This window comes from Cetorhinus maximus, chromosome 3 (genome assembly GCF_964194155.1).
Source record: "Cetorhinus maximus chromosome 3, sCetMax3.hap1.1, whole genome shotgun sequence".
Lineage (NCBI taxonomy): Eukaryota > Metazoa > Chordata > Chondrichthyes > Lamniformes > Cetorhinidae > Cetorhinus > Cetorhinus maximus.
In genome coordinates this window covers 30,555,936-30,580,777 of record NC_135881.1, presented here as the reverse complement: position 1 = coordinate 30,580,777, position 24,842 = coordinate 30,555,936, and the positions used below count along the sequence as shown (strand labels likewise).

At 41.3% G+C, this 24,842-nt stretch overlaps 1 protein-coding gene across 4 annotated transcripts in view; it reads left to right on the top strand.

The window, feature by feature from the left end:
- LOC144677193 (disco-interacting protein 2 homolog C) overlaps positions 1–24,842 on the top strand; it is a 589,517-nt gene that overhangs the window by 337,466 nt on the left and 227,209 nt on the right. For all 4 annotated transcript variants that reach the window (XM_078537402.1, XM_078537389.1, XM_078537398.1 and 1 more), the window contains exons 3-5: positions 9,323–9,433; positions 11,269–11,394; positions 21,588–21,800. In XM_078537402.1, coding sequence (XP_078393528.1) covers positions 9,323–9,433; positions 11,269–11,394; positions 21,588–21,800 — 450 coding nt within the window. The remainder of the gene's footprint in view (positions 1–9,322; positions 9,434–11,268; positions 11,395–21,587; positions 21,801–24,842) is intronic.

Genomic DNA, 24,842 nt, shown 5'->3' with positions numbered 1-24,842 from the left:
AGCAGAGAAGACTGAGGGCGACCTGATCGAGGTGTACAAGATTATGAGGGGCATGGACAGGGTGGATAGGGAGCAGCTGTTCCCCTTAGTTGAAGGGTCAGTCACAAGGGGACATAAGTTCAAGGTGAGGGGCAGGAGGTTCAGGGGGGATGTGAGGAAAAACTTTTTTACCCAGAGGGTTGTGACGGTTGGATTGTGCTGCCTGGGAGGGTGGTGGAGGCGGGTTGCCTCACATCCTTTAAAAAGTACCTGGATGAGCACTTGGCACGTCATGACATTCAAGGCAATGGGCCAAGTGCTGGTAAATGGGATTAGGTAGGTAGGTCAGGTGTTTTTCATGTGTCGGTGCAGACTCGATGGGCTGAAGGGCCTTTTCTGCACTGCGTGATTCTGTGATCTGAAAGCCTATTGTTGGAAACTGGTAAATCGGTGACAGTAATAAGACTGCTTGAGGAGTTTATCAAAAAGGTCGTACCAGAAAAGGGAATGGATGGGAAGTCAGGGTCACTCCCAGTGTCCAGGGCGACCACCTGTGTGTAGATACCCACCTGCAGCTGCTCAAAGCCCGTGTTTTGGAGCTTGAGCTGCAACTAGAGTCGCTGTGGAGCATCCGCAAGCATGAGATCATTGTGGATAGAATGTATAATGAAGTGGTCACACCATAGGTAAAGAGTGCACAGGCAGAAAGGCAATGGGTGACCGTCAGACAGAGAAAAAGTGCTAGGCAGGTAGTGTGGGAGTCCCCTGGGTCTATCTCCCTCTCTAACAGATATTCTGTTTTGGATACTGTTGGGGGAGATGGTTTATCAGGGGAATGCAGTAAGAGCCAAGTCTGTAGCACCACGGGTGGCTCAGCTGCACAGGAGGGGAGAAAAAAGCGTAGGAAAGCAATAGTGATAGGGAATGCTATCCTAAGGGGAACAGATAGACATTTCTGCGGCCGCAGACACTGGGATGGTTTGTTGCCTCCCTGGCGCCAGGTTCAAGGATGTCACTGAGCAGCTGCAGGACATTCTGAAGGGGGAGGGTGAACAGCCAGAGGTCGTGGTCCATATTGGTACCAACAACATAGGTAAAAAGAGGGATGAGGTCTTGAAAGCAGAATATAGGGAGCTAGGAAATAAATTAAAAAACAGGACCTCTAAGATAGTAATCTTAGGATTACTCCCAGTGCATGTGCTAGTGAGATCAGGAATAGGAGAATAGGCCAGATGAATGCGTGGCTGGAGAGATGGTGTAGGAGGGAGAGATTTAGATTCCTGAGGCATTGGGACTGATTCTGAGGAAGATGGGAACTGTACAAGCTGGACAGGTTGCACTCCAGCAGGACTGGGGCCAATATCCTCACAGGGGTATTCGCTGGTACTGTGGGGGAGGGTTTCAACTAGATTGGCAGGGAGATGGGAACCTGAGCAGGGAGACACAAGAGAAGGAAACAAAGATAGGAATGAAAGAAAAGCAGAAAGCAAAAGTGGATGTCAGAGGAAACAAGGGCTAGCAGCAAATAGGGCCATAGTACAAAAAAAGGTATGTAAAAGTGTTAAAAAGGTACAAGCCTAAAGGCACTGTATCTGAATGCATGGAACATTCGTAATAAGATAGGTGAATTAACAACGCAAATAGATGTGAATGGGTGCGATACGATTGCGATGATGGAGACACGGCTGCAGAGTGACCAAGGCTGAGAACTTCCAAGGGTACTTGATATTTAGGAAGGACAGGTAAAAAGGAAAAGGAAGTGGCGTGGCATTGTTAGCTAAGGATGAAATCAGTGCGATAGTGAGAGAGGATATTGGCTCAGAAAATGTCGATGTAGAATCGGTCTGGGTGGAGCTAGGAAGCAACAAGGGGTGGGAAAAATTAGTGGGAGCTGTTGATCGGCCTCCAAACAGTAGTGGTAAGGTAGGCAATGGCATTAAACATGAAATTAGAGATGCACGTAACAAGGATGCTACAATAATCAAAGGTGACTTTAAACTACATAGAGACTGGGTAAACCACAGAATCACAGGATTGTTACGGCACAGAAGGAGGCCACTCGGCCCATCGTGTCTGCACCAGAACCAAATTAGCAATAATACTGTGGCAGATGAGCTCCTGGACAGTGTACGAGATGGTTTTTTAGACCAGCACACCAAGGAACCTACCAGGGTACAGGCTATCCTAGATTTGCTATTGTGCAATGAAAAGGGGTTAATTAATAATCTTGTGTGGAGTCCTTTAAGGAACAGTGACCATTACATGATAGAATTTGTCATTAGGATGGAAAGTCAAATAGTCTGATCCGGAACTAGGGTCTTAAGTCTAAACAAAGAAAGCTACGAAGGTATGAGGCGTGAGTTGGTTAAGATAGATTGGGAAACTTCATTAAAAGGCACGACGATGGATAGGCAATGGCTAATATTTAAGGTACGGATGTATAAGGCCATAAGACGTAGGAACAGAAGTAGGGCATTTGGCCCATCGAGTCTGCTCTGCCATTCAATGAGATCATGGCTATTCCGATAATCCTCAACTCCACTTTCCTGCTTTTTCCCATAACCCTTGATTCACTTACTGATTAAAAATCTGTTTATCTCCACCTTGAATATATTTAACGACCGAACTTCTACAGCCCTCAGCGGTAAAGAATTCCACAAATTTACTACCCTCTGAGAGAAGAAATTCCTCTCATCTCTGTCTTTAATGGGTGACCTCTTACTCTCAGATTATGCTCTCTGGACCTAGACTCTCCCACAAGGGGAAACAACCTCTCAGCATCTATCCTGTCAAGCCCCCTAAGAATCTTATGGTTCCAATAAGGTCACCTCTCATTCTTCTAAACTACAATGAATACAGACCCAAGCTACTCAACCTCTCCTCATAAGAAAATCCCTCCATACCTGGGATCAACCTAGTGAACCTTCTCTGGACTGTCTCAAATGCCTTTATATCTTTCCTAGCTAAGGGACCAAAACTGTTCACAGTATTCTAGGTGTGGTCTAACTAGTACCTTGTATGGTTTTAGCAAGACTTCGCTATTTTTATACTCCATTCCCTTTGAAATAAAGGCCAACATTCCATTTGCCTCCCCTATTACCTGTTGAACTTGTATGTTAGCTTTTTGGGATTCACGCACAAGGACTCCCAAATCCCCTGTGCTGTAGCCTTTTGCAGTTTTTTTCCATTTAAATAATATTCAGCTCCTCTATTCTTCCTGCCAAAGTACATTGCAACAGTTATACATTCCTTTCTGGTGCAAAAACACAACAGGAAAAATGGCCCAACTTTGGCTAACAAAAGAAACTAAGGTTTGTATTCAATCCAAAGAGGAGTCATATAAAGTTGCTAGAAAAAGTAGCAAATCTGAGAATTGGGAGCAGTTTAGATTCAGCAAAGAGATTGATTAAGAGGGGAAAAATAGATATGAGAGTAAACTTGCCGGGAACATAAGAGCGGACTGTAAAAGCTTCTATAAGTAAGTAAAAAGAAAAATATTAGTGAAGATAAATGTAGGTCCCTTACAATCTGAAACTGGAGAATTTATAATAGAGAACAAGGAAATGGCAGAACAATTAAACAACTACTTCAGTTTTGTCTTCATGGAGGAAGACACAAATAACTTACCAGAAATGCTAGGGAACCAAGGGCCCGTGAGAAGGAGGAATTGAAGGAAATTAGTATTACTAAAAAACTAGTGCTGGAGAAATTAATTGAGCTGAAAACTGATAAACCCCCAGGGCCTGATGATCTACATCCCAGGGCACTAAAGGAGGTGGCCATGGAAATAATGGATGCACAGGTTGTCATCTTCCAAAATTCTGTAGATTCTGGAACAGTCCCGGCAGATTGGAGGGTGGCAAATATAACCCCACTATTTAAAAAGGTGGGGAGGGAGAAAACAGGAAAATAGTGACCGGTTAGCCTAACATCAGTGGTAGGGAAAATGCTAGAGTCTATTATAAAGGATGTGATAACAGAACATTTAGAAAAGATCAGCGGGATTAGATAAAGTCAGCGTGGATTTTATGAAAGGTAAGTCATGTTTGACAAACCTACTAGTGTTTTTTGAGGGTGTAACTAACAGAATAGATAAGGGAAAACCAGTGGATGTGGTGTATTTGGATTTTCAGAAAGCTTTTGATAAAGTCCCACATAAGAGGTTAATGTGCAAAATTAAAGTACATGGAATTAGGGGTAACATATTGGTATGGATTGAGAACTGGTTAGCAGACAAGAAACAGAGAGTAGGAATAAATGGGTCTTTTTTGGAGTGGCAGGCAGTGACTAGTGGGGTTCCACAGGGATCAGTGCTTGGGCTGCAGCTATTTAGAATATATGTCAATGATTTGAATGAGGGAGCCAAATGTAATATTTCCAAGTATGCTGATGACATGAAACTTGGTGAGAATGTAAGCAGTGAAGAGGAAGTTAAGAGGCTTCATGGTGATTTTGACAGGTTGAGTGACTGGGCAAATACATGGCAGATGCAGTATGATGTGGATAAGTGTGAAGTTATCTGCTTCAGTAGGAAAAACAGAAGAGTATTATTTAAATGATACCGCCTCCCACGGCACCTTCCCATGCAAACGCAGAAGGTGCAACACCTGCCCCTTTACTTCCCCCCTCCTCACCGTCCAAGAGCCCAAACATTCCTTTCAAGTGAAGCAGCACTTCACTTGCTTCCCTCAATTTAGTCTACTGCATTCGCTGCTCCCAATGCGGTCTCCTCTACATTGCAGAGACCAAACGCAGACTGGGTGACCGCTTTGCAGAACACCTTCGGTCTGTCCGCAAGCATGACCCAGACCTCCCTGTCGCTTGCCATTTCAACACACCACCCTGCTCTCATACCCACATGTCCGTCGTTGGCCTGCTGCAATGTTCCAGTGAAGCTCAATGCAAACTGGAGGAACAGCACCTCATCTTCCGACTAGGCACTTTACAGTCTTCCGGATTTAATATTGAGTTTAACAGTTTCAGATCATGAACTCTCTCCTCCATCCCCACCCCCTTTCCAATCCCCCTTTTTCCAATAATTTATAATTTTTTTACAACTATTTTTTTTTTCTTTTCCCTCCTATTTTTAAATGTATTTCAATCTATTGTTTCATCTCCACCTTTTAGCCCATTTCGATCCCTTCCTCCCACCCCACCCGCACTAGGACCATCTGCCACTAGCTTGTCCTGCTTGCTTCCCTTAATCTCCCCGTTAGCATATCCTTTGGATAATATCACCACCGTCAACACCCCTTTGTCCTTTTGTCTATGACATCTTTGGCAGTCTCTTCTTGGCCTCTACCTATCACTGGCCTCCTATCGAGCTCTCTTGTCCCACCCCATTCTACCAGCTTATATTTCATTTCATTTCTATATGTCTTTGTTCTGATGAAGGGTCATACGAACTCGAAAAGTCAACTGTGTTCCTCTCCACAGATGCTGTCAGACCTGCTGAGTTTTTCCAGGTATTTTTGTTTTTGTTCTAGATTTCCAGCATCCGCAGTATTTTGCTTTTATCTTATTATTTAAATGGTGATAGATTGGGAAATGTTGATGTACAAAGGGACCTGGGTGACCTTGTACATCAATTACTGAAAGCAAGCATGCAGGTGTAGCAAGCAGCTAAGAAGGCAAATGGTATGTTGGCCTTTATTGTGAGAGGACTTGAGTACAGGAGCAATGATGTCTTACTGTGGCTGTACAGGGCCTTGGTGAGACCACACCTGGAGTATTGTGTATAGTTTTGGTCTCCTTACCTAAGAAAGGATATACATGCCATAGAGGGACTGCAGCAAAGGTTTACCAGACTGATCCCTGGAATGGCAGGATTGTCGTATGAGGAGTGATTGGGCCGACTAGACATGTATTCACTGGAGTTTAGAAGAATGAGAGGGGATCTCATTGAAACATATAAAATTCTGACAGGGATGGACAGATTGGATGCAGGGATGATGTTTCCTCTGGCTGGGGGTGCGGGGATCTAGAACAAGGTGGGGGTCACAGTATAAAGTATAAAGCCATTGTAAAAAATCTTCACAGTAGTGAAGCTTGCTTTCTTCCAAGGAAAAAGGTGTGATGAAACATATATTCATTTTAGTTTGAGTTCAGAGGTCAGGAACTCTAATTCCCAACAAATCTCAGGTCTCTCACTCATGCACCGGCTGCAAACTGGCCACACGTGCAGTTTGGTTATTTTTCATTCGTCAGTCTGCGCCTGCGCAGAAGAGGGAAGAATAACAGCGTGAAAAAGGCAGGCCAGGTGACCTGGTTCATTGCGTCGTTATTTAGGTTTCCCAGGAAGAGCAACATGGGAGGGGAACAGTGAGAGGTCCCAAAAGGGAGTCCAGGGAAGGGATTAAAGACAGGGGACAGACACATGTCCCATTACATTAAAAGAAAGGTGCAGAGAAATAGGCACCAGATTAAAGAAGAGCTGCAGGGAGCAGACTTTAAGTGAATTGGTCGAGAGAGAAGCCCTGAAAATTTGAGAAGGCAGCTGAAGGTTGGTGACTCCGTGCTGTGGGCGGTTGGGGCAAAGGTACTCCTTTGGAGCAGCGATGTTCTACTTGGCATGGCCAGAGGCCTGAGATTGTGCTTGGAAAGCGAAGTTTGAGTGTACTCTGAGATCCGGGGGGGAAAGAATCTTGAAAGGCGAGATTGAAATCCTGCGAGGTGGATTATTGTTGAAGCAGTCCGAGTGGGAGAAACTTTTGGAGAGAATTCCAAGGTAAGATCTTGGAATGTGGGTGATTGGAAACCCTTGTGAGAAAGGTGAAGTTTGAGTGAGATTAATTGGCTCACTGTGCGACAAATGCCTGGGTAGGTTGTTGAGAAATCCAAGCAATCTGTTTTGGTAGCATTTGCCATTTATTCTGTAGTGTGTGTCCAACCACAATTTGCCTGTTAATTCACATGTACCTCATACTAACCCTGAATGTTAGAATAGAAGATAGATATTGTAAATTGTTCTACCTTTCTGAGCTTGTATAGTAAATTTCATTTTTGTTTGTTCCAAATCTGTGGAATCTTTTGGCTTTATTCATTTAGTAAGCGTCTTGAATCTCAAACCTTTCTCAACTTTAAACAAAACGTTGTTGGTCCCTAACCGGATCCCCCTCCACGACCCGGCACCTGGCCAAGAATCATAACAAAGAATAATGAACAACTCCGTCCAAAAGCAAAAATCTTAAAAAGAAAGTTTCAGACTGGCACATGGCAAAAAAAAAGAAGAATCAAAATGGGGGACAAGAGTTCATAGTCTGAAATTTTTTGAACTCAATGTTGAGTCCAGAAGACTGTAAAATGCCTCATCAGAAGACACAGTTTCCTTGTGCTTGTGTTGATCTTCATGGAAACAATGCAGCAGGTCGGGGACAGAAATGTGAGCATGAGGGCAAGGTGGTGAACGAAAATGGCAAGCAACCAAAAGCTTGGGGTCATGCTTGTGGATTAAGCAGAGGTGTTCTGCAAAGTGGCAGGTCAACCTTCATTTGGTCTCCCAAATGTAGAGGAAACTGCATTGTGACTTGCCAGGACTGCGGAGTATTTCCAGGATTTTGATTGTTGACCAATTGTCTTGGAAACTCTCTTTCATTAGCTTGTTGGTAGGTTCAAGGAAAGTTGTTGACGTTGCAGAATATTACTAATAGTAATATTACAGTTCTAAGAGTACTTTTCTGGAACAGTAAATTGTCCTTGGTTATTAACACAAACTCTTCACAGAATTGTTACGGTGCAGAAGGAGGCCATTCAGCCCATCATGTCTGCACCGGCTCTCGGAATGAGCATTATGACTCCTTGCCATTCTCCTGCCTTTTCCCCATAACCCTGCATGTTGTTTCTATTTAAGTAATCATCTAATGCTCTCTTGAATGCCTCAATTGAACTTGCCTCCACCACACTTCCAGGCAGCACATTCTAGACCAGAACCACCCGTTGTATGAGAGTTTTTTCTCACATTGCATTTGCTTCTTTTGCAAATCACTTTAAATCTGTGCCCTCTCGTCCTTGATCCTTTTATGAGTGGGAACAGTTTCTCCCTATCTACTCTATCCAGCCCCCTCATAATTTTGAACACCTCTATCAAATCTCCTCTTAGCCGCCTCCTCTCCAAGGAGAGAAGTCCAGCCTCTCCAATCTATCTTCTTGACTGAAGTTTCTCATCCCTGGAACCATTTTTGTAAACCTTTTCTGTACACTTTCCAATGCGTTCACATCCTTCCTAAAGTGTGATGCCCAGAACTGTGTACACCGCTCCAGCTGAGGTCTAACTAGTGCCCTATACAAGATCAGCATAACCTCCTTGCTCTTTTACACTATGCCCCTATTAATAAAGCCTAAGTTACTGTATGCTTTATTAAGTGCTCTCTTCACCTGCCTTGCCACCTTTAATGACTTATGTACATAGACATCTAGGTTGCTATGCTCCTGCACATCCTTTAGAATTGTACCCCTTATTTAATATTTTCTCTCCATGTTCTTCCTACCAAAGTGACTCACTTCGCACTTCTCTGCATTGAACTTCATCTGCCACCTATCTGCCCACTCCACCAAATTGTCTATGTTGTTTTAAAGTTCTACACTGCCTTGCTCACAATTTACAATGTTTCCAAGTTTTGTATTTTCCACAAACTTTGATTAACTTAAACACCTGAAATATAAGTTCGTTTCAAAATTTAACTTTTGCCCTGTTACAAAGTTTCATCTTTATTTACCCATTCTGTTTCTTTTTTATTTTAACTTCAATTTTGACCTATCTAGTTCTTTTTTTCCCTAGTTTTATTTTCTTGGCTCTATTCTGCATCCTTCCTCTTAGAGGTGTGAGCAACTTTAAATAAAATATAATTTTTGTTCAATGGAAGTACATCCCCAGACATTATGCATTCAAACCAGGCAGCGTTGGTGCTGGTGAGGAAACATCATGAATCTTTGGTTCAGTTTGCCCTATTGTCTGACTTAATGGTTTAATGACTTAATGATTCTTCAATTAAAACTATTTGCAGTGTTATTGCTAATACTGAACATTGTTGATGTAATATTGTCAAAAAGATTGCAAACTAAAAGTAGCTGAGTGGGTAAACTAAAGCGAAGCCACCAGCTTGCTGCTGACCTTGAAGAAAACTGCCCACAAAAAATATAGATTGACAAAGAAGCATGCAAATTTAAATCAAACTGGTCTCCGTGAAGGGCAGTTAGTCTTTTAAGTGCTATACCATCTTTAAATGCAGAAACGGTACTCCGTCACTGAAATTGATTAGGGACAGAATCATCATCCTGCTAACGGGGTTCGTTCCACATTTTGAAGTGTGTTATAGTGAGCATTGTATTTTCACCTTTGTTACAGGAGTGGAATCTTCACTGCCACAAGAGCGTCGAACGCCAGTCACACCATCATCCTCCTCCAGATACCACCGTCGCCGGTCGTCAGGGTCACGAGATGAACGTTACCGATCAGGTATGACAGTAGCCCAACTTTCACTCTTCCTATATGAGTGACAAGGTTTGTATTTAAGTTGGAATATATTTTTACAGTTATAGAACCAACCAAAACTATTGTAACTGCTTCATGCTATTGTGATGTTACTATACCTGTAGAAATTATTCCAGTCCCCACATCACTCAAGAAGTCCCCCCCTCCAAAACGTTTGTGTTTGCTGCAGTGAGCATTGTTGTTGTGATGCTAACTCCAAGAGCATTTTCAGGCAACTCTGGTGTTGTTACAGCTGTGATGTTTCTCTTGTGGTTCCAAACTATTTACTTGTCAGAACAAAACGTCCAGTTCAAGCTTCGGAAAATTCTGACAGCACTCACAATCAAAGTAAAAATTAAGTCTGTGTATCTGAATTACAAGTATAACAAATTGAGTAGATTGAAATGCATTTTATGATGAGCCATCTATTATTTGATTAACAATGTGCTTCCTTACAATTAAGTTACAGCACCAAGATTCTGGAAGTCTCTTACTTCCCTTTTCTCTCCACGCCCCCAGATATGATTATCCTTCATGGTATTGTCCCTGTGCTTTTCATCTTTGAGTGAAATTGTTGGGTGAACAGATTGTAATTCTCTTTTCCCAAGCGAATTCTCCTATCTTAAGGGAGATGATAGGTGATTCATCATTGCCATTGTTTATTGTTTGTTCACTTAATAACACATCAGTAATATTACTCTCAACTGTTAATAAATATTGTTCATTAATGATGGCTTCATAGAAACTTTGAAATTAAGGATACTTGTTATGTTTTTTTCATAATTAGGCTTTCTGATATAGAAACCATTTTATAATTGCACTCTTGCAATAATTAGTGCTCTAAACAAACTGTTTCAGTGCTAACTAAATTAAATTTTCCATTTGTCAGTCCCATGAGACAAGAAAATATTCTAATGATTAATTCTTATAAACTTGATTGCAACTGTAAATGGTCCCAAACCCCGTGGATGGTTGGGAAGGTGGGGTACGGAATCTGAGTCCTCCTTGGAAGGGGGTATGGGACGGGGGACAGAGCCCATGCTGAGCAGGGAGAGTCAGAGGATTCATACGGAGGTGGGAGCCGGAGATCTAAGGAGTAGGGAGATGATCAGAGACCTTGTTTGGGGATTGGGGGCTGGGTGGTCGGAGGCCTTGGTAGGGAAAAGAGCCTTGTTTGTGGGTTGGGGGTGTCAGAGGCTTTTGGCGGGCAGGTGTGGTCGTCAGAGGTCTTTGAGGTGAAAGGGGGTGGGAATTTGAGACTTTGGTGGTAGTGTGGGGAGGGGGGACAGGGTCAGAGGCCTCGACTGGGATGGCAAGTGGGGGAGGGTCACTTTGGTTGGGTAGGCGTGGTTGGGGGCTCAGAAATTTTTTAAAAATAGCTCTACATTCTACGGCACTTATATCCTTCTGTTATGGCTTGCTGTGTGTTATTAGTAAATATGATGGGTCTAGTCAAATGGAGAATTAATAATTAGGGTTAATGAGAGAAAGAAATGGAAGTGTTCACCTTTCTACTTGTGTTAGCAGGACTTCTGAATCTTATTGGGAAAAAGTAACATGTTAAATTACTCCCTGTAATGCAACCGTGTTTTAAACACCATGAGTACAGCAGGGCTTGTCTGTGTGAAGACTCTCCTTGATTAAATGATGATCGGGATCTGTTGCATAATTATCCATTAATAATTTATAAGCAAGATGTATGTCTTTAACAAATACATTTCTCGTGGGATTTCTTTGTGATGTGGGTTCAAAAGTGGATATTTCTGTGGATTTAAATTTATGCATAATGTTTAATACTTGTACCCTTTTCCCTTTTTCAGACGTACATACAGAGGCAGTACAAGCTGCTCTTGCCAAACATAAAGAGAGAAAAATGGCAGTTCCTATGCCATCTAAACGACGCTCTCTGGTGGTGCAAACATCAATGGATGCCTATACACCTCCGGGTAAATTGAAACAATTCCATTCCATTGAATTATAACCACACATTGAATTGCCTTCATGTAGCCAGTTGTATGAAGTATGCAGTTCACTAAAAGTAAATTAAGTTTTAAAATTATAACACAATTAAGCAAGTTTTTGATTCTGCAGTTATGATAATTGCCACAGTTTTTCAGGATGTAGATGGTTCCTGGTGTTTTTACTTTGAGAACCCTGTGTATTTCAAATGAGGATAAAACATCGAAAGTCTGGTGTGCAATTTTTTTTACACGATATTCTCTTATGTCAACTGTGCACAATAAATTATGCAAGATTATATGGGAAATCTCTTCAATCGCAACACTTGAAAAACTAATTTGGATTAAATTAAAAATGAAAATGGATCTCGTCAACTGTTTGTTACTGAAGTAGTGACAGCTTCCCTAAAAATTCTTTCAAGTCACTCGCTGACAAAGAAAAGTAGAAGAGTTGAAATCATTTATCGTGAACATTTTCTGGAAGTTTCTACAATCTTTTTTCCACCAACCTACCCATCTCACCATGCAGAAAAAACTGACAGAGATGTATTGCTTTATTCAATGAATAATTGATTATTTTCTTTTGTTTAAAATCTGTATCCTCCCCATTATATATTATTTTCTCCTCTGCCCCTACCCTCCTCATAGCACACCATATCTGACTCGAGACCTATTTTGTAAATAGGTGGGTTGATTACTGTGTGAATTGTTTTCATTCTCTCCATTTGGCAGACCACTGCCTGTCTTTAAGGTCTGGGGATAGCATGGTATTGTTTAGGAGTTAATTGTGTGCATGATGGAGAATGTGAAATTGCATCCTATTATTTTATGGTAGAATGCACTTATTACAGCAGTCTAACCATTTCCAATTTTCTACTGCCGCTATTTTTGTGCTGTATCCATGTTAAGTTTAGTGCCACATTATAGGCAGTTTTGATATGGAGTGATGTACATGAAGAGCTATATTGAGACCTAAGAGGGAAGAGGTTTTCATTCCATTAGTCTGGACTAGATTTAAACTCAAGATAAATATTTGTACCAGCTGTTCCTTGCACGTGAGACTTGTAAATAAACATGTTTCAGGTCAGCTTAGTCATTTGTTCGAGAATTGTGAGTTCTCAGTACATTTATATTTTAAAGCTGAAATAATTTTGAAGGATTCAGTCAAAATAAAACTCAACATATAGGCATTTCAAAAAAATGAACCATTTCATTTATTTTGTTGCAGATTAAGTATCTTGCTTCCAAATATTTAGAACGATATGCACCTGAAATTTAGTTATGCAAATCCTTTATTTGATACATAAGAGCACCTACTGGTTTAGCTGGTAAATCCAAATTGCAGTATAACAGTGGCAGAACTCTTTAAGAATTACAACTAATATCATAATTTATTGGAGTAGGGAGAGGGGATTATCTCCAGCATCAACTGTGAGACGCTTTTTTTTCCTCCCAAAGACTGAGTCTCTATCTTTCTTCGGTCAGTTGTTACCTGACATTGGTAATGGTTCCCTTTTAGTTGGTACTGTGTCTGAGCCTTTCAATATTGCCATTATCGCCTCCTTCCCAAGTATGGCCCAATCCTAACCTCCCTTTCTTCTCCAAGCTCCTAGAATGTCTTTGCCACCCAACTCTCCCTGACATGCTATTTGAATCCTTCAGTAGGGTTATGTTCCAACTCTCATCAATGAAACTTTATTAGCCTGAGTTAATGATGGAATTCTTAGTGACTATAAATGTAGCACATTATCCCTCCCCACATTGCTTGGCATCACAATCATTTTTAATGTAGTTAATCATTTTCTTCTCTTCCGCCCTCATTTGGTTCTATTTATACCTTCCCCAGCCTGACTTGATTTCACCTTAGCAGTAGAATAATGCGTTCGGTATTTAATTTTAGTCATTAAAAAGCAGAGTTTAATCCCATTTGGCCGCAGGAAATTCTGAAGATATGACAGTTGCTCTGTAAATCCTAGTGTTTTTTTTAGTGTGTCTATATGCGTGCATATACACATTTTGAGATATACCTGTCACAATTCAAGAATCACGTAGTACACTTCAAGAACAAAGTAATTAAGGGAAACTAGAAAGTTATTAATATCCCAGTATTTTCTTCAGACTTTACAGTTTTATCAGGGGATTTGCCAATCTACAGATTGATGATTAACCTCTTATTGACCTGAGGATCTGTAACAAACAGGGCCAAATTTTCACCTTAGTGACGGGTAGCACCAGTCAGGGAATTTCCCAAAGCTATGTTCCCGTTTTCAAAAAGTCAGACCTTTCATATGGAATTTTCATCCTTAGGAAGCAGGGGCGGCTGGAGTCTACCGAGATAGGCCCGAGGTGGCTATGGAGGTGGGCGGCCGCAGAAACGAAGGCCCACCTCCAGTTTTTGGGACCATGACCCAGTTCTGTTCACAGTTGTTAGGTTCCCTAGTCCTCACCTCTCACTCGTATACCCCTGCCATACCCCATGCCTCTTCCATACTGCCCAGTTTGGGTTCTGCCAGGGTCACTCAGCTCCTGACCTCATTACAGCCTTGGTTCAAACATGGACAAAAGAGCTGAACTCCCGAGGTGAGTTGAGAGTGACTGCCCTTGACATCAAGGCTGCTTTTGACCGAGTGTGGCATCAAGGAGCCCTTGCAAAACTGGAGTCAATGGTTGGAGTCATACCTAGCACAAAGGAAGATGGTTGTAGTTGTTGGAGGTTAGTCATCTCAGCTCCAGGACATCGCTGCAGGAGTTCCTGAGGGTAGTGTCCTCGACCCAACCATCTTCAGCTGCTTCATCAATGACCTTCCTTCCATCATAAGGTCAGAAGTGGGGAAGTTCACTGATGATTGCACAATGTTCAACACCATTCGTGACTCCTTAGATACTGAAGCAGTCTGTGTCCAAATGCAGCAAGGCCTGGACAATATCCAGGCTTGGACTGACGAGTGGCAAGTAACATTTGCACCAGACAAGTGTCAGGCAATGATCATCTCTAACAAGAGAGAATCCAACCATCGCCCCTTGACATTCAATGGCATTACCATCACTGAACCCTCCACTATCAACACCTTGGGGGGTTACCATTGGCCAGAAACTGAACTGGACTAGCCATATAAATACTGTGGCTACAAGAGCAGGTCAGAGGCTAGGAATCCTGTGACAAGTAACTTACCTCTTGACTCCCCAAAGCCTGTCCGCCATCTACAAGGCACAAGTCAGGAATGTGATGGAATACTCTCCACTTGCCTGGATGAGTGCAGCTCCCACAACATTCAAGAAGCTTGACACCATCCAGGACAAAGCAGCCCACTTGATTGGCACCACATCCACAAACATTCACTCTCTCCACCACTGACGCACAGTAGCAGCAGTGTGGACCACCTGTAAGATGCACTGTAGGAATTCACCAAGGCTGCTTCAACAGCCTCTTCCAAACCCATGACCACTACCATCTAGAAGGACAAGGGCAGCAGATATATGGAATGACCACCACCTGGAAGTTCCCTTTCAATCATTCACCATCCTGACTTGGAAATATATCGCTCTTCCTTCACTGTCATTGGGTCAAAAGCGTGGAACTCCCTTCCCAACAGCACTGTTGGTGTACCTACACCACATGAACTGCAACGGTTCAAGAAGGCAGCTTGCCACCACCTTCTCAAGGGCAACTAGGGATGGACAATAAATGCTGGCCCAGCCAGCAATGCTCACATCCCGTGAATGAATAAAAAAACCCTCCATATTCTCCATGACCCCTCCATGCTAATAGCATCTCCATACACCCATTCCCTTCTGTAGTCCCTCCATACTCCTCGTCCATCTTCCCTACTCACTCTTCCAGCATCCATTAAGTACAGAACAAATGAGCCATGTAATAACACTGGCAAGTCTTTAAAATGCTTATGAAATTGTCACAATAAGCAAACAGATGTTCAAAATACCCTTGAAAAAAATGTCCCCTCTTATAAGCTCATTAAACTGCCAATCAGATATAGCCATTCATACTCCCATTGAAATAAAAAAGCTTTAATCCACTTAATATCTCCAAATCTTACCCAAATAAACAGGCATTGAGAAATCACTTAAAAGAAAGAGAAGCCATTGCAAGCTCATAAAACTGTCAATAAAAGAAAGCTAGCAGCCCCCTTTGCAGCTGTTAAACATTCCTCTCAGGGTTGAATCCATTAGTAGGACTTGGAGCTCACCTAGGCATTCATAATGAGGCCATCTGGCAATACAGATTCCTGGACATCTGCTCAGAGAAAAGACAGTAGATGTAGTCTACTTGGATTTCAGTAAAGCCTTTGTTACAGTTCCACTGTCAAGGTAGGTACTAAAAATAAAGAAGTGGGAATCATTCGAAATATTTTATATTGAATGCATAATTGGCTGCCAGAAACACAGAGTGCACTGGTACAGGGATTGTCAATAGCCTGAGAGAATGTCACCAGTGGGGTCCTACAAGGATCTGTTTTGCAACCTCTTTTGTTTAAAATCTTTGCAAATAATCTTTATAAATAACCTGGAACTAATAATCACAAGCACAGTGGCTAAACCTGCTGCTGATATAGAGCTAATGAAGGTGGTAGACTCCACAGCTGAACAGAGCAAGCTGCAGGAGGGTTTTGAGTAAATTTGGGACCGAAAAATGGCAGATGAAATTCAATGGCCATGTTCTCATAGGGAGGAAAGCTTGAGAGGCAACATTATCACTGTTTTCATTATTTCGCCTTGTCCAGAACAGGAGAGCCAGAGGACGTGGTCTGTCCTTGCAGGGAAGTAAATTCAAAACTTGTTTGCCGAAATAATAATATAGTGAACAAATAGTCAATCTATGGGACAGACCCCCTAGGGAGCTGATGGAAGCAATTAGTATTGATTCATTCAAATGCAAATTAGATAGCTCTGTTTCAAAAAGTAACACCTTTGGACATGATATATGAAAAATTTGAGACATGGCATATGGTAAGTGAACATGTTTGTGAAGAACAGGTGACTTTGTACACATGGGTTTCCAAAGCTCTCCAGCACTGGGGTTTTTTCTTACATCATTTGTGACTCTGCTGTAGACGAATTGATAAGAGATTTTGCTTTTTAATTGATAGAGATTAATTGCTATGATTAGTCAGAAGCTTCATTATCATTGTAACATGCAACTACCATTAATGGTGTAAAGTAAACTGGATGAACCGTTCATCCAACAATTCCTTGATTCCTAAAGGGACTTAGCAGTGACACATTGCTGCATCACAGTGGCAGAATAGTATGGCATGCCTTATGCTGTAATATTCCTGTTCTTATAGCATATCCTGTGACTAACTGTGTGGCAACGTCATGGAAGATCCCTTAATTAAATAAAGCAGTTCTGAGAGCATCCATCACACTGACAAAAGTGCAAAAAGAAGAAACAAAGGCAATTATTTCACGCTGAGGCCAATTACACATTATTAACTATTAAAATTGAAGTTTGCAGATTAGCCTGGAGCAGGAAAGTTAAAGTAGTTAGAATTCATAGCTCAATAGCACATTTAAACATAGCTCAATCTTAGCATGGTGTAATACTCATGTCGGTCATTAATAAAAGCATAACATCCAACTTACTTTGAGCAGCATCAAATATGACCTGCAACATAGTAGTCTTCATTTGCTAATTTTCACATCCTTATGATGGCCTGAAATTTGTTGCAGTTGACAGTTTTATACGTTAGACTGCTATGCTTGCAGTGGCAAATTCACAAATTGCTCGAAGTATAATTGGAATATGCCACAAGAAGCAGCGCAGCCGATTGGGAGTGGTATGGCCAATGCCTAATGCTTAGCTAAGGTAGTAGGGTGTGACACAGAATAGAACAACAGTTTATTTAATTTTACTTCAAAAATTGGATCTATGAAGCAAATATGGATTAAGAGTTCCATTATGCTAAGAAGTAATTTTCTACTGCAGCATTAGACAGAGGTTTGATTAAATGGAGGGTGTAAACTTGGTCTATGGAAGGAATAACAGGCAGGTGACATTCTGTGTTTTCAATGAGACAAAATTATTTTTGTGATTAGAAATCCCATGGCGCTATTCAAAGAAAAGCAGGAAGTTCTCCTTGTGTATTTGTCAACAGTTAACCCTCAACCAATATTACGATAAACAGATTATCCAGTAAGAAGGGTCATACGGGCTCGAAACGTTAACTCTGTTTCTCTCTCCACAGATGCTGCTAGACCTACTGAATTTTTCCAGCATTTTCTGTTTTTGTTTCAAATTTCCAGCATCTACAGTATTTTGCTTTTATCCAGTAATTTACCTGATTACTGTTTCTTGGGACCTGGCTGAGTGTAATTTGGATGTTGGTTTTGCCTGTATTAAACCAGTGACTAGACTTCACAAGAAATTTATTGGCTATGAAGCATTTTAGGACATCCTGAAAATGTGAAATATACAATATAAATGCAAGTTCCTCTTTCCTTTCTTTCTTCATAGCCTATAAAGAGTTGATAGTGTTATGAGTGGTTTAGAAATAAATGATTGGCCCCAGCTGATTTGACATCTCCAGTTTTGACATACTTTGGTATAGTTCTGCTTGCATATGGATTTTGAATAACCAAAATATTGTTTCCTGTAATTCACTGAATGTTGCCCAAAGCCCATCTCTTCAAACTGGCCTGCTCCTCAATCCTTTGGTTGATCTGGTGATGCTGGGACCCACTATGTTGCTAGTATGTATATTCATGGGCTGCTGCCATTGAAGAAACTGCAGCTGGTAACCGATTTAGGGAGGGTCAGTACTTCCACTTATTCTTCAATGGAATATATCCGCAGATGATGCTCTCCACTTTTCCCCATGAAGACAGCCAGAAATACAGTAAGTTAACATGCAGTTACAGCAAATGATAGGAAGACAAATAGTATGTTGACCTTTATTGCAAGGGAGTTGGAGTGCAATAGTGAGAAAGTCTTGCTGCAGTTGTGAGATCACATCTGGAATACTGTATAGAGTTTTGGCCTCCATACCCAAGGAAAGGTATACTTGCCATAGCAGGCATGAAATAAAGGTTCATTAGATTGATTCCTGGAATCGGAGGGTTGTCCTATGGAGGAAAGATTACATAGCATAGGCCAGCACTCTGCTGTCTAGAAGAATGAGGGGTGAATTTATTAAAACAGGGAGGCAAGGGAGGAGGTCGCAGGGGCTCTGACCCAAATTTTTAATTCCTCTCTGGCCACGGGGGAGGTGCCAGAGGACTGGAGAACAGCTAATGTGGTTCCGCTATTTAAGAAGGGTTGTAGAGATAAGCCAGGGAACTACAGGCCAATGAGCCTCACGTCAGTGGTAGGGAAACTATTGGAGAAAATTCTGAAGGAGAGAATCTATCTCCACTTGGAGAGGCAAGGTTTAATCAGGGATAGTCAGCATAGCTTTGTCAGAGGGAGGTCATACCTAACAAATTTGATTGACTTTTTTGAGGAGGTGACCAGGTATGTAGATGAGGGTAGTGCAGTTGATGTAGTTTATATGGATTTCAGTAAAGCCTTTGACAAGGTCCCACATGGGAGACTTATAAAGAAGGCAAATGCACATGGGATACAGGGCAATTTGATAAGGTGGATTCAAAATTGGCTTAGTTGTCGGAGACAGAGGGTGATGACAGAAGGCTGCTTTAGTGACTGGAAGCCAGTGTCCAGTGGCGTACCACAGGGATCTGTGTTCGGTCCCCTATTATTTGTCATTTATATAAACGACATAGATGACTATGTGGGGTGTAGGGTTAGTAAGTTTGCAGATGACACAAAGATTGGCCGGGTGGTTAGCAGTGAGGTTGAGTGTCTTGGGCTACAGGAAGATAAAGACGCGATGGTCAAATGGGCAGATAAGTGGCAGATGGAATTTAACCCTGAAAAGTGAGAGGTGATACACTTTGGAAGGAGTAATTTGACAAGGAAGTATTCAATGAACGGCATGACACTAGGAAGTTCTGAGGAACAAGGGGACCTTGGCCTGTGTGTCCATAGATCTCTGAAGGCGGAGGGGCATGTTAGTGGGGCGGTGAAAAAGGCATATGGAACACTTGCCTTTATCAATCGAGGCATAGAATTACAAAAGTAGGGAGGTCATGTTGGAGTTGTATAGAACCTTGGTGAGGCCACAGCTGGAGTACTGTGTGCAGTTCTGGACGCCACATTGTGGGCCAAGTGCTGGTAAATGGGATTAGGTAGGTAGGTCAGGTGTCTCTCACGTGCCGGTGCAGACTCGATGGGCCGAAGGGCCTCTTCTGCACTGTGAGATTCCGTGATATAAAGATTCTGAGAGAACTTGACAGGGTAAATACTGAGAGGGTGTTTCCCTTAGCTGGTTAAAAAGTCAAGATAAGGGAACAGCCCTTATTTTGGACTGAGATGAGAAGACATTTCTTCAGCAGCTTGAGCGTCTTTGGAATTTTTTTTAACCCAGAGAGCTTCGGATGCTCAGACATTGACTATATTGAACGCTGAGATAGATTTTTGGGATCTCAGGGAACAAAGGGACGTGGGGATAGGGCATGAAGGAGGAACTGATGAAGGTAGAGCTAAGGTTGAAGATCAGCCATGACCCTATTAAATGATGGAGCAGGTGTGAGGGGCCATTTATTATGTTCTTATTAATCCTATCTTTATTGGAAATTAAAGCACATTTGAAGAATGAGGAAGATTTTCATAACAGTAGGTAACTGATCATTTTGTTACATTGCTAATAATTTCATGATTTCATTTATGAACTGTTGACCTATGAGGATGTTTTGATTCGCCTTTGCAATGCCATCAATAAAAATTACAATGATCACATGATTATTTATTTTGCAATAGCATATTGATTATGCAGTCCCTTTTATAAACTTGCATTTGGATGAAATAAGCATCCTAATTGAAATTGGAAGCTTCACAGTGATATCATTTTAGCAGCTGTCCAATCCATGCATCTAATACCAATTTACAATTAAAAACTTTCTGACTTTTAGCACTTGAATGTTGATAACTCACCCAAAATAGTATGTTCAGAAGACAATTTCTATCCCACTGTTGGAGCTGACCATAATTCAATTGTAATTTTACTCCACAGTCATTAGCCAGCCCATTATGGGCTATAAATAGTATCTCATGGCTCCTTATTCTGCTTCATTTTAGCTTTGTTGTGTGTGCACAATAGGCCATGAAATTGGTCAGAGAACAAAAATAAGGTACTTCTGAATTGCAGTGGCACGATGCAAATGAGAATGATTGCGAACTTTGAAGGTCTGTGGGGGAGGAGAGTTTGTGAATACATAGTCCCTGAACCACCTGCAAAAAGGCAGTGCTTATTTTTGCAAAAGAGATCATATGGCATTTCAATTTCTTTTTAATCCAGTGAGTCTAGCATATCTGCTTTTCAGCTGAAATACCAATTCTCTGAAAGAACAATCGATCAGTTTATGTGGACGGATTTAAGGATTTAACTGGCCAAGCATATTCTGTCCTTCATTAACACTTTGAGGACTGCAGTTGCATTTATGAATATAATTCAACCATTCAGCAGTGCATTTTAAAATTACTTCTGGAGGAGCAGTCTTGTGTGCGATAAATCATGGTATTATGATTGTAGAGCAAGTATCAAGCTTAATCTCCAATGCTATTCTAACCGTGTAATGATGGCATTAGCAAATTGCCTGAAACAAAACAGAACTCCTCACCTTTGGTGTGACCAGGTGAACCAGTTTCAATCAAGCAGCATGGGAATGACTGTGTGAAGTAATGTCTGATCCAGTGTTCAGACTAAACTCAGAATTTTTCAGCCACTACATCAATTCCAATTTGTATTACAATAAGAAAGAATTGCAAAATAGCTGATTAATAAGATATCTAACTTCTTATGGGAGTCAGGAAAAAAATCTCCTTTTTAAAACTAAATTTTAAATACTCTGATCATTTCCACAACTATTTGTTAAACATATTTCAATGGTGTGTGAAGGAAAGTACATGCATTTTAGCTGAAAAGATTTTTCAGTACTCAGTGGGATTATGATGACCGTTTTTTATTTGCATTTTACTTCAGTGATGCAGCGCCCTCGAGGAGTAACAAGAGAAGCGAGAAAGGGTAAACTGCTGACCTGTGAATACAATATGAGCATGTTAAAGAGGAACTAGCAAACTTGATCTTTTGATGTTTTCCTTCCTCTAGATACCTCTTCTGGCTCAGAAGATGAGGGATCAGGGCAAGGTGACTCCCAAGGAACCCCTTCCTCCAGCCAAGGGAGTCTGAACATGGAACACTGGATAAGTCGAGCAATCCATGGCTCCACCACATCATCTACCAACTCTTCCTCTTCCACACAGAGCGGCGGAAGTGGTGCTGCTAATGCACTGGCTGATGTCATGACACAAACGCACATTGGTTGGTACAATATCCATGCTCATGCATGTTTATTTGTTATTGTAGCCTTTTAGAGCAATGTTTGAAAATGAATCCTTTGTACTTTGGCCACAGTTCAATTTTCGAGCACTGAATTTCCATTGCACTTTTCAAAAAGACACAAATTCTGCTGCACATACTGCATATACACGGTAACCTCTCCAGTCTGGAAATATATTATTCGGAAACACCAGTTGTCACTCTGTAATTCTGAAATCCAGAAATGACTTGTCCCAAGCATTTCGGACTGGAGAGATTGCATTGTAATAAATGTTTAAATGTTTCCCTGAGCCTCTTATTAAAAATATTGAAATTTAAAGCAAAATAATATTTCTTTGAGGTTTCTTTGGAATCACAGGCTACAGTGCAGAAGGAGGCCATTCGGCCCATTGCGCCTGTACCGGCTCTCCAAATGAGCAATTTACTTAGTGCCGTTCTCCTGCCTTCTCCCCGTAACCCTGCACATTCTTCCTTTTCAAGTAACTGTCTTGTTCCTTTTTGAATGCTTCAATTGAAAATATATATAAAAGCTGTGAAACTTCTTGAAAACTCTATTTGATAACTAACGTAATGCTGAATGGCTATTATGAGTGTAAAGATCTGTATTTTTAATATGTCCAAAAATGAGTATGTTCAGTTAGCTTACAGATTTTTTATTGAGGTATTTGTATTGTATTATCTGTCACTGGCTGAGAAAAAGTAATGTGGAAAATAGATTTTCTTGGTTGGGTGTTGTTCAAATGCTCATAATTTATGACATTTTCTGCGTCAGTTCAATTGAAGTTTAGTTTCTGGCACTTCCACCAAAATGCATATGCAAGATATTCAGCATGGCCTTGAGTTGCAAACTTAAATGTATTGCAGTATTATCTCCAGTTACAAAGGAGAATTAACTGGTTCCTGAACATTTTTAGCTCTTTCAAAGACCCAGCACAGACACATCGACCAGAATGGCACTTTCGGTAACTGTTCTGGTATTTATCTTCTGCCAAGTCATAGAAACATACAGCACAGAAGGAGCCCATTCGGCCCATTGTGTATGTGCTGGGGCCTTTGGAAGAGATGTCCAATTTGTTCCACTCCCCTGCCCTTCCCTGTAGTTGTGCAATTTTTTTTCCCTTCAAAGACCAATATTGAATGGAGTTAATTTCCCAAATCTGAGTGGACAGCTGATTTTGGTTGAAAGGAGACAAAGCCAATTTTTCTGAGTCAAAGCAAAACAAAAAAATGATTAAGTTTATCCATGTTCTTAAACTCAATATTTTTCTGGAAGCTAAATGTGTTCACACATCAGTTAAATCTCCCTTATAACTTGAAATAATAATGCAACACATGAAAGTTTGTACCATAGGGCCATGCTGAATGTTTTGCAAATGAGTTTTGGTTTAGGCATAAGGTCTAATGCTAAAAGAAAAATAGAACATTGGAGGAAGGAAACTATTAAAAATGAGAGCAAAGTAGTGACAGACAGCGGTGTACCTCAGATTGGTGTTCAAGCTCGCTGCACTTTGAAGGCTTTCAACTTGGTTTAAACTCAGGGTTCATGCTCGTAATTACCCATGTGCCAAGCCCTCAATATCAGCTGTACCAACAAGGTGAGAAGAAAGAGTAAAAGCTAATAAGTTTCCAATGAGGACAGAAAGAAAACCAGTGAACAACCTGCTGTTGTTCACTCATTGGCTGGTTCAGTCTCAGGAAGCCTAAAATACTCAATGTCTGGATATTCTGATCTTTGTGTTCAAATCTCTCCATGGCATTGCCCGTCCTTATCTCTGTAATCTCCCCCAGCTCTACAACCCTCCAAGAACATTGACTCCCTCTAATCCTGGGCTCTTATACATACCTGATTTCTTCCCCCCACCATTGCTGACTATGCTTACAGCTGCCTAGGTCCTAAACTCTGCAATTCCTGTCCTAGGCCCCTAACTCGCCACCTCTCTCCTGCTTTAAGATGCTTAATAAAACCTACCTCTTTGACTAAGCATTTGGCCAAATGTCCTATTGTCTGGTTTGGTGTCAATTTTTATCTCATAATGATCATGTTTTCCCATGTTAAAGGCTCAATATAAATGTAAGTTGTTGTTGTTTGAGTAGATAATATTTATCCCTGAGTGCTGTGGGAGATGATATAGGAGGCATTGAAATTATTGAGCCAGTCACTGGAGACTGGGGAGTTCCAAGTAAATTGCAAATGGGCTGATTCAATGCTTACAGACCCATTAACCTTAAGTTCCACATGAAGCAGTGGAGTCAATTTATCAGGAGAAAATTGATTAGTTGTAACCTAGTAAACCTCAGTCAACATGGATTCAGAAGGGGACGGATCATGCCTGACTAATTTCGTTGACATCTTTGTGGAAGTGATGAACCAAATGGATTATGCTTAGCTCTATGACTTAACAGCAAAAACTTGAATTTATATAGTACATTTAACACAAAACATTACAAGGTGCTGCACAGGAGCATATTCAAGCAAAGTGTGACACCGAGGCACATGAGATATTATGGCAGGTGGCAAAAAGCTTAGTCAAATTGATAGGTTTTGAGGAGTGTCTTAAAGGAGGTAGAAAGCTGGAGAGATTTAGGGACAGAATTCCAGATCTTGGGCCCTATGCAACTGAAGGTATGACAGCAAATGTTGGAGCAAATAAAATCAAAGATGTTCAAGAGACCAGAATTGGAAGAGAGAAGATATCTTAGAAAGCTACGTGACTCGAGATTATAGAGATATGGAGGGATTTGAAAACAAGGATGAGAATTTTAAAATTGAGGTATTGCTTAACAGGGAGCCACTGTCAGTTATTAAATCACAGGGATGATGGGTGAACGGGACTTGATGAGGTTTGAGACGGGGAAATTAATTTTGGATGACTTCAAGGTTACTGAGGGTATAATACAATTGTCCAGCAGGTTTGAGGTGCTTGAAGCACACGCGGACAAGAGCAGTGACTGCAGGATGGATGATCAAACTGACCACAGGACGTTGATTCAGGGAGCCATTCAAGTGGAGGGAGTGAAATAGAA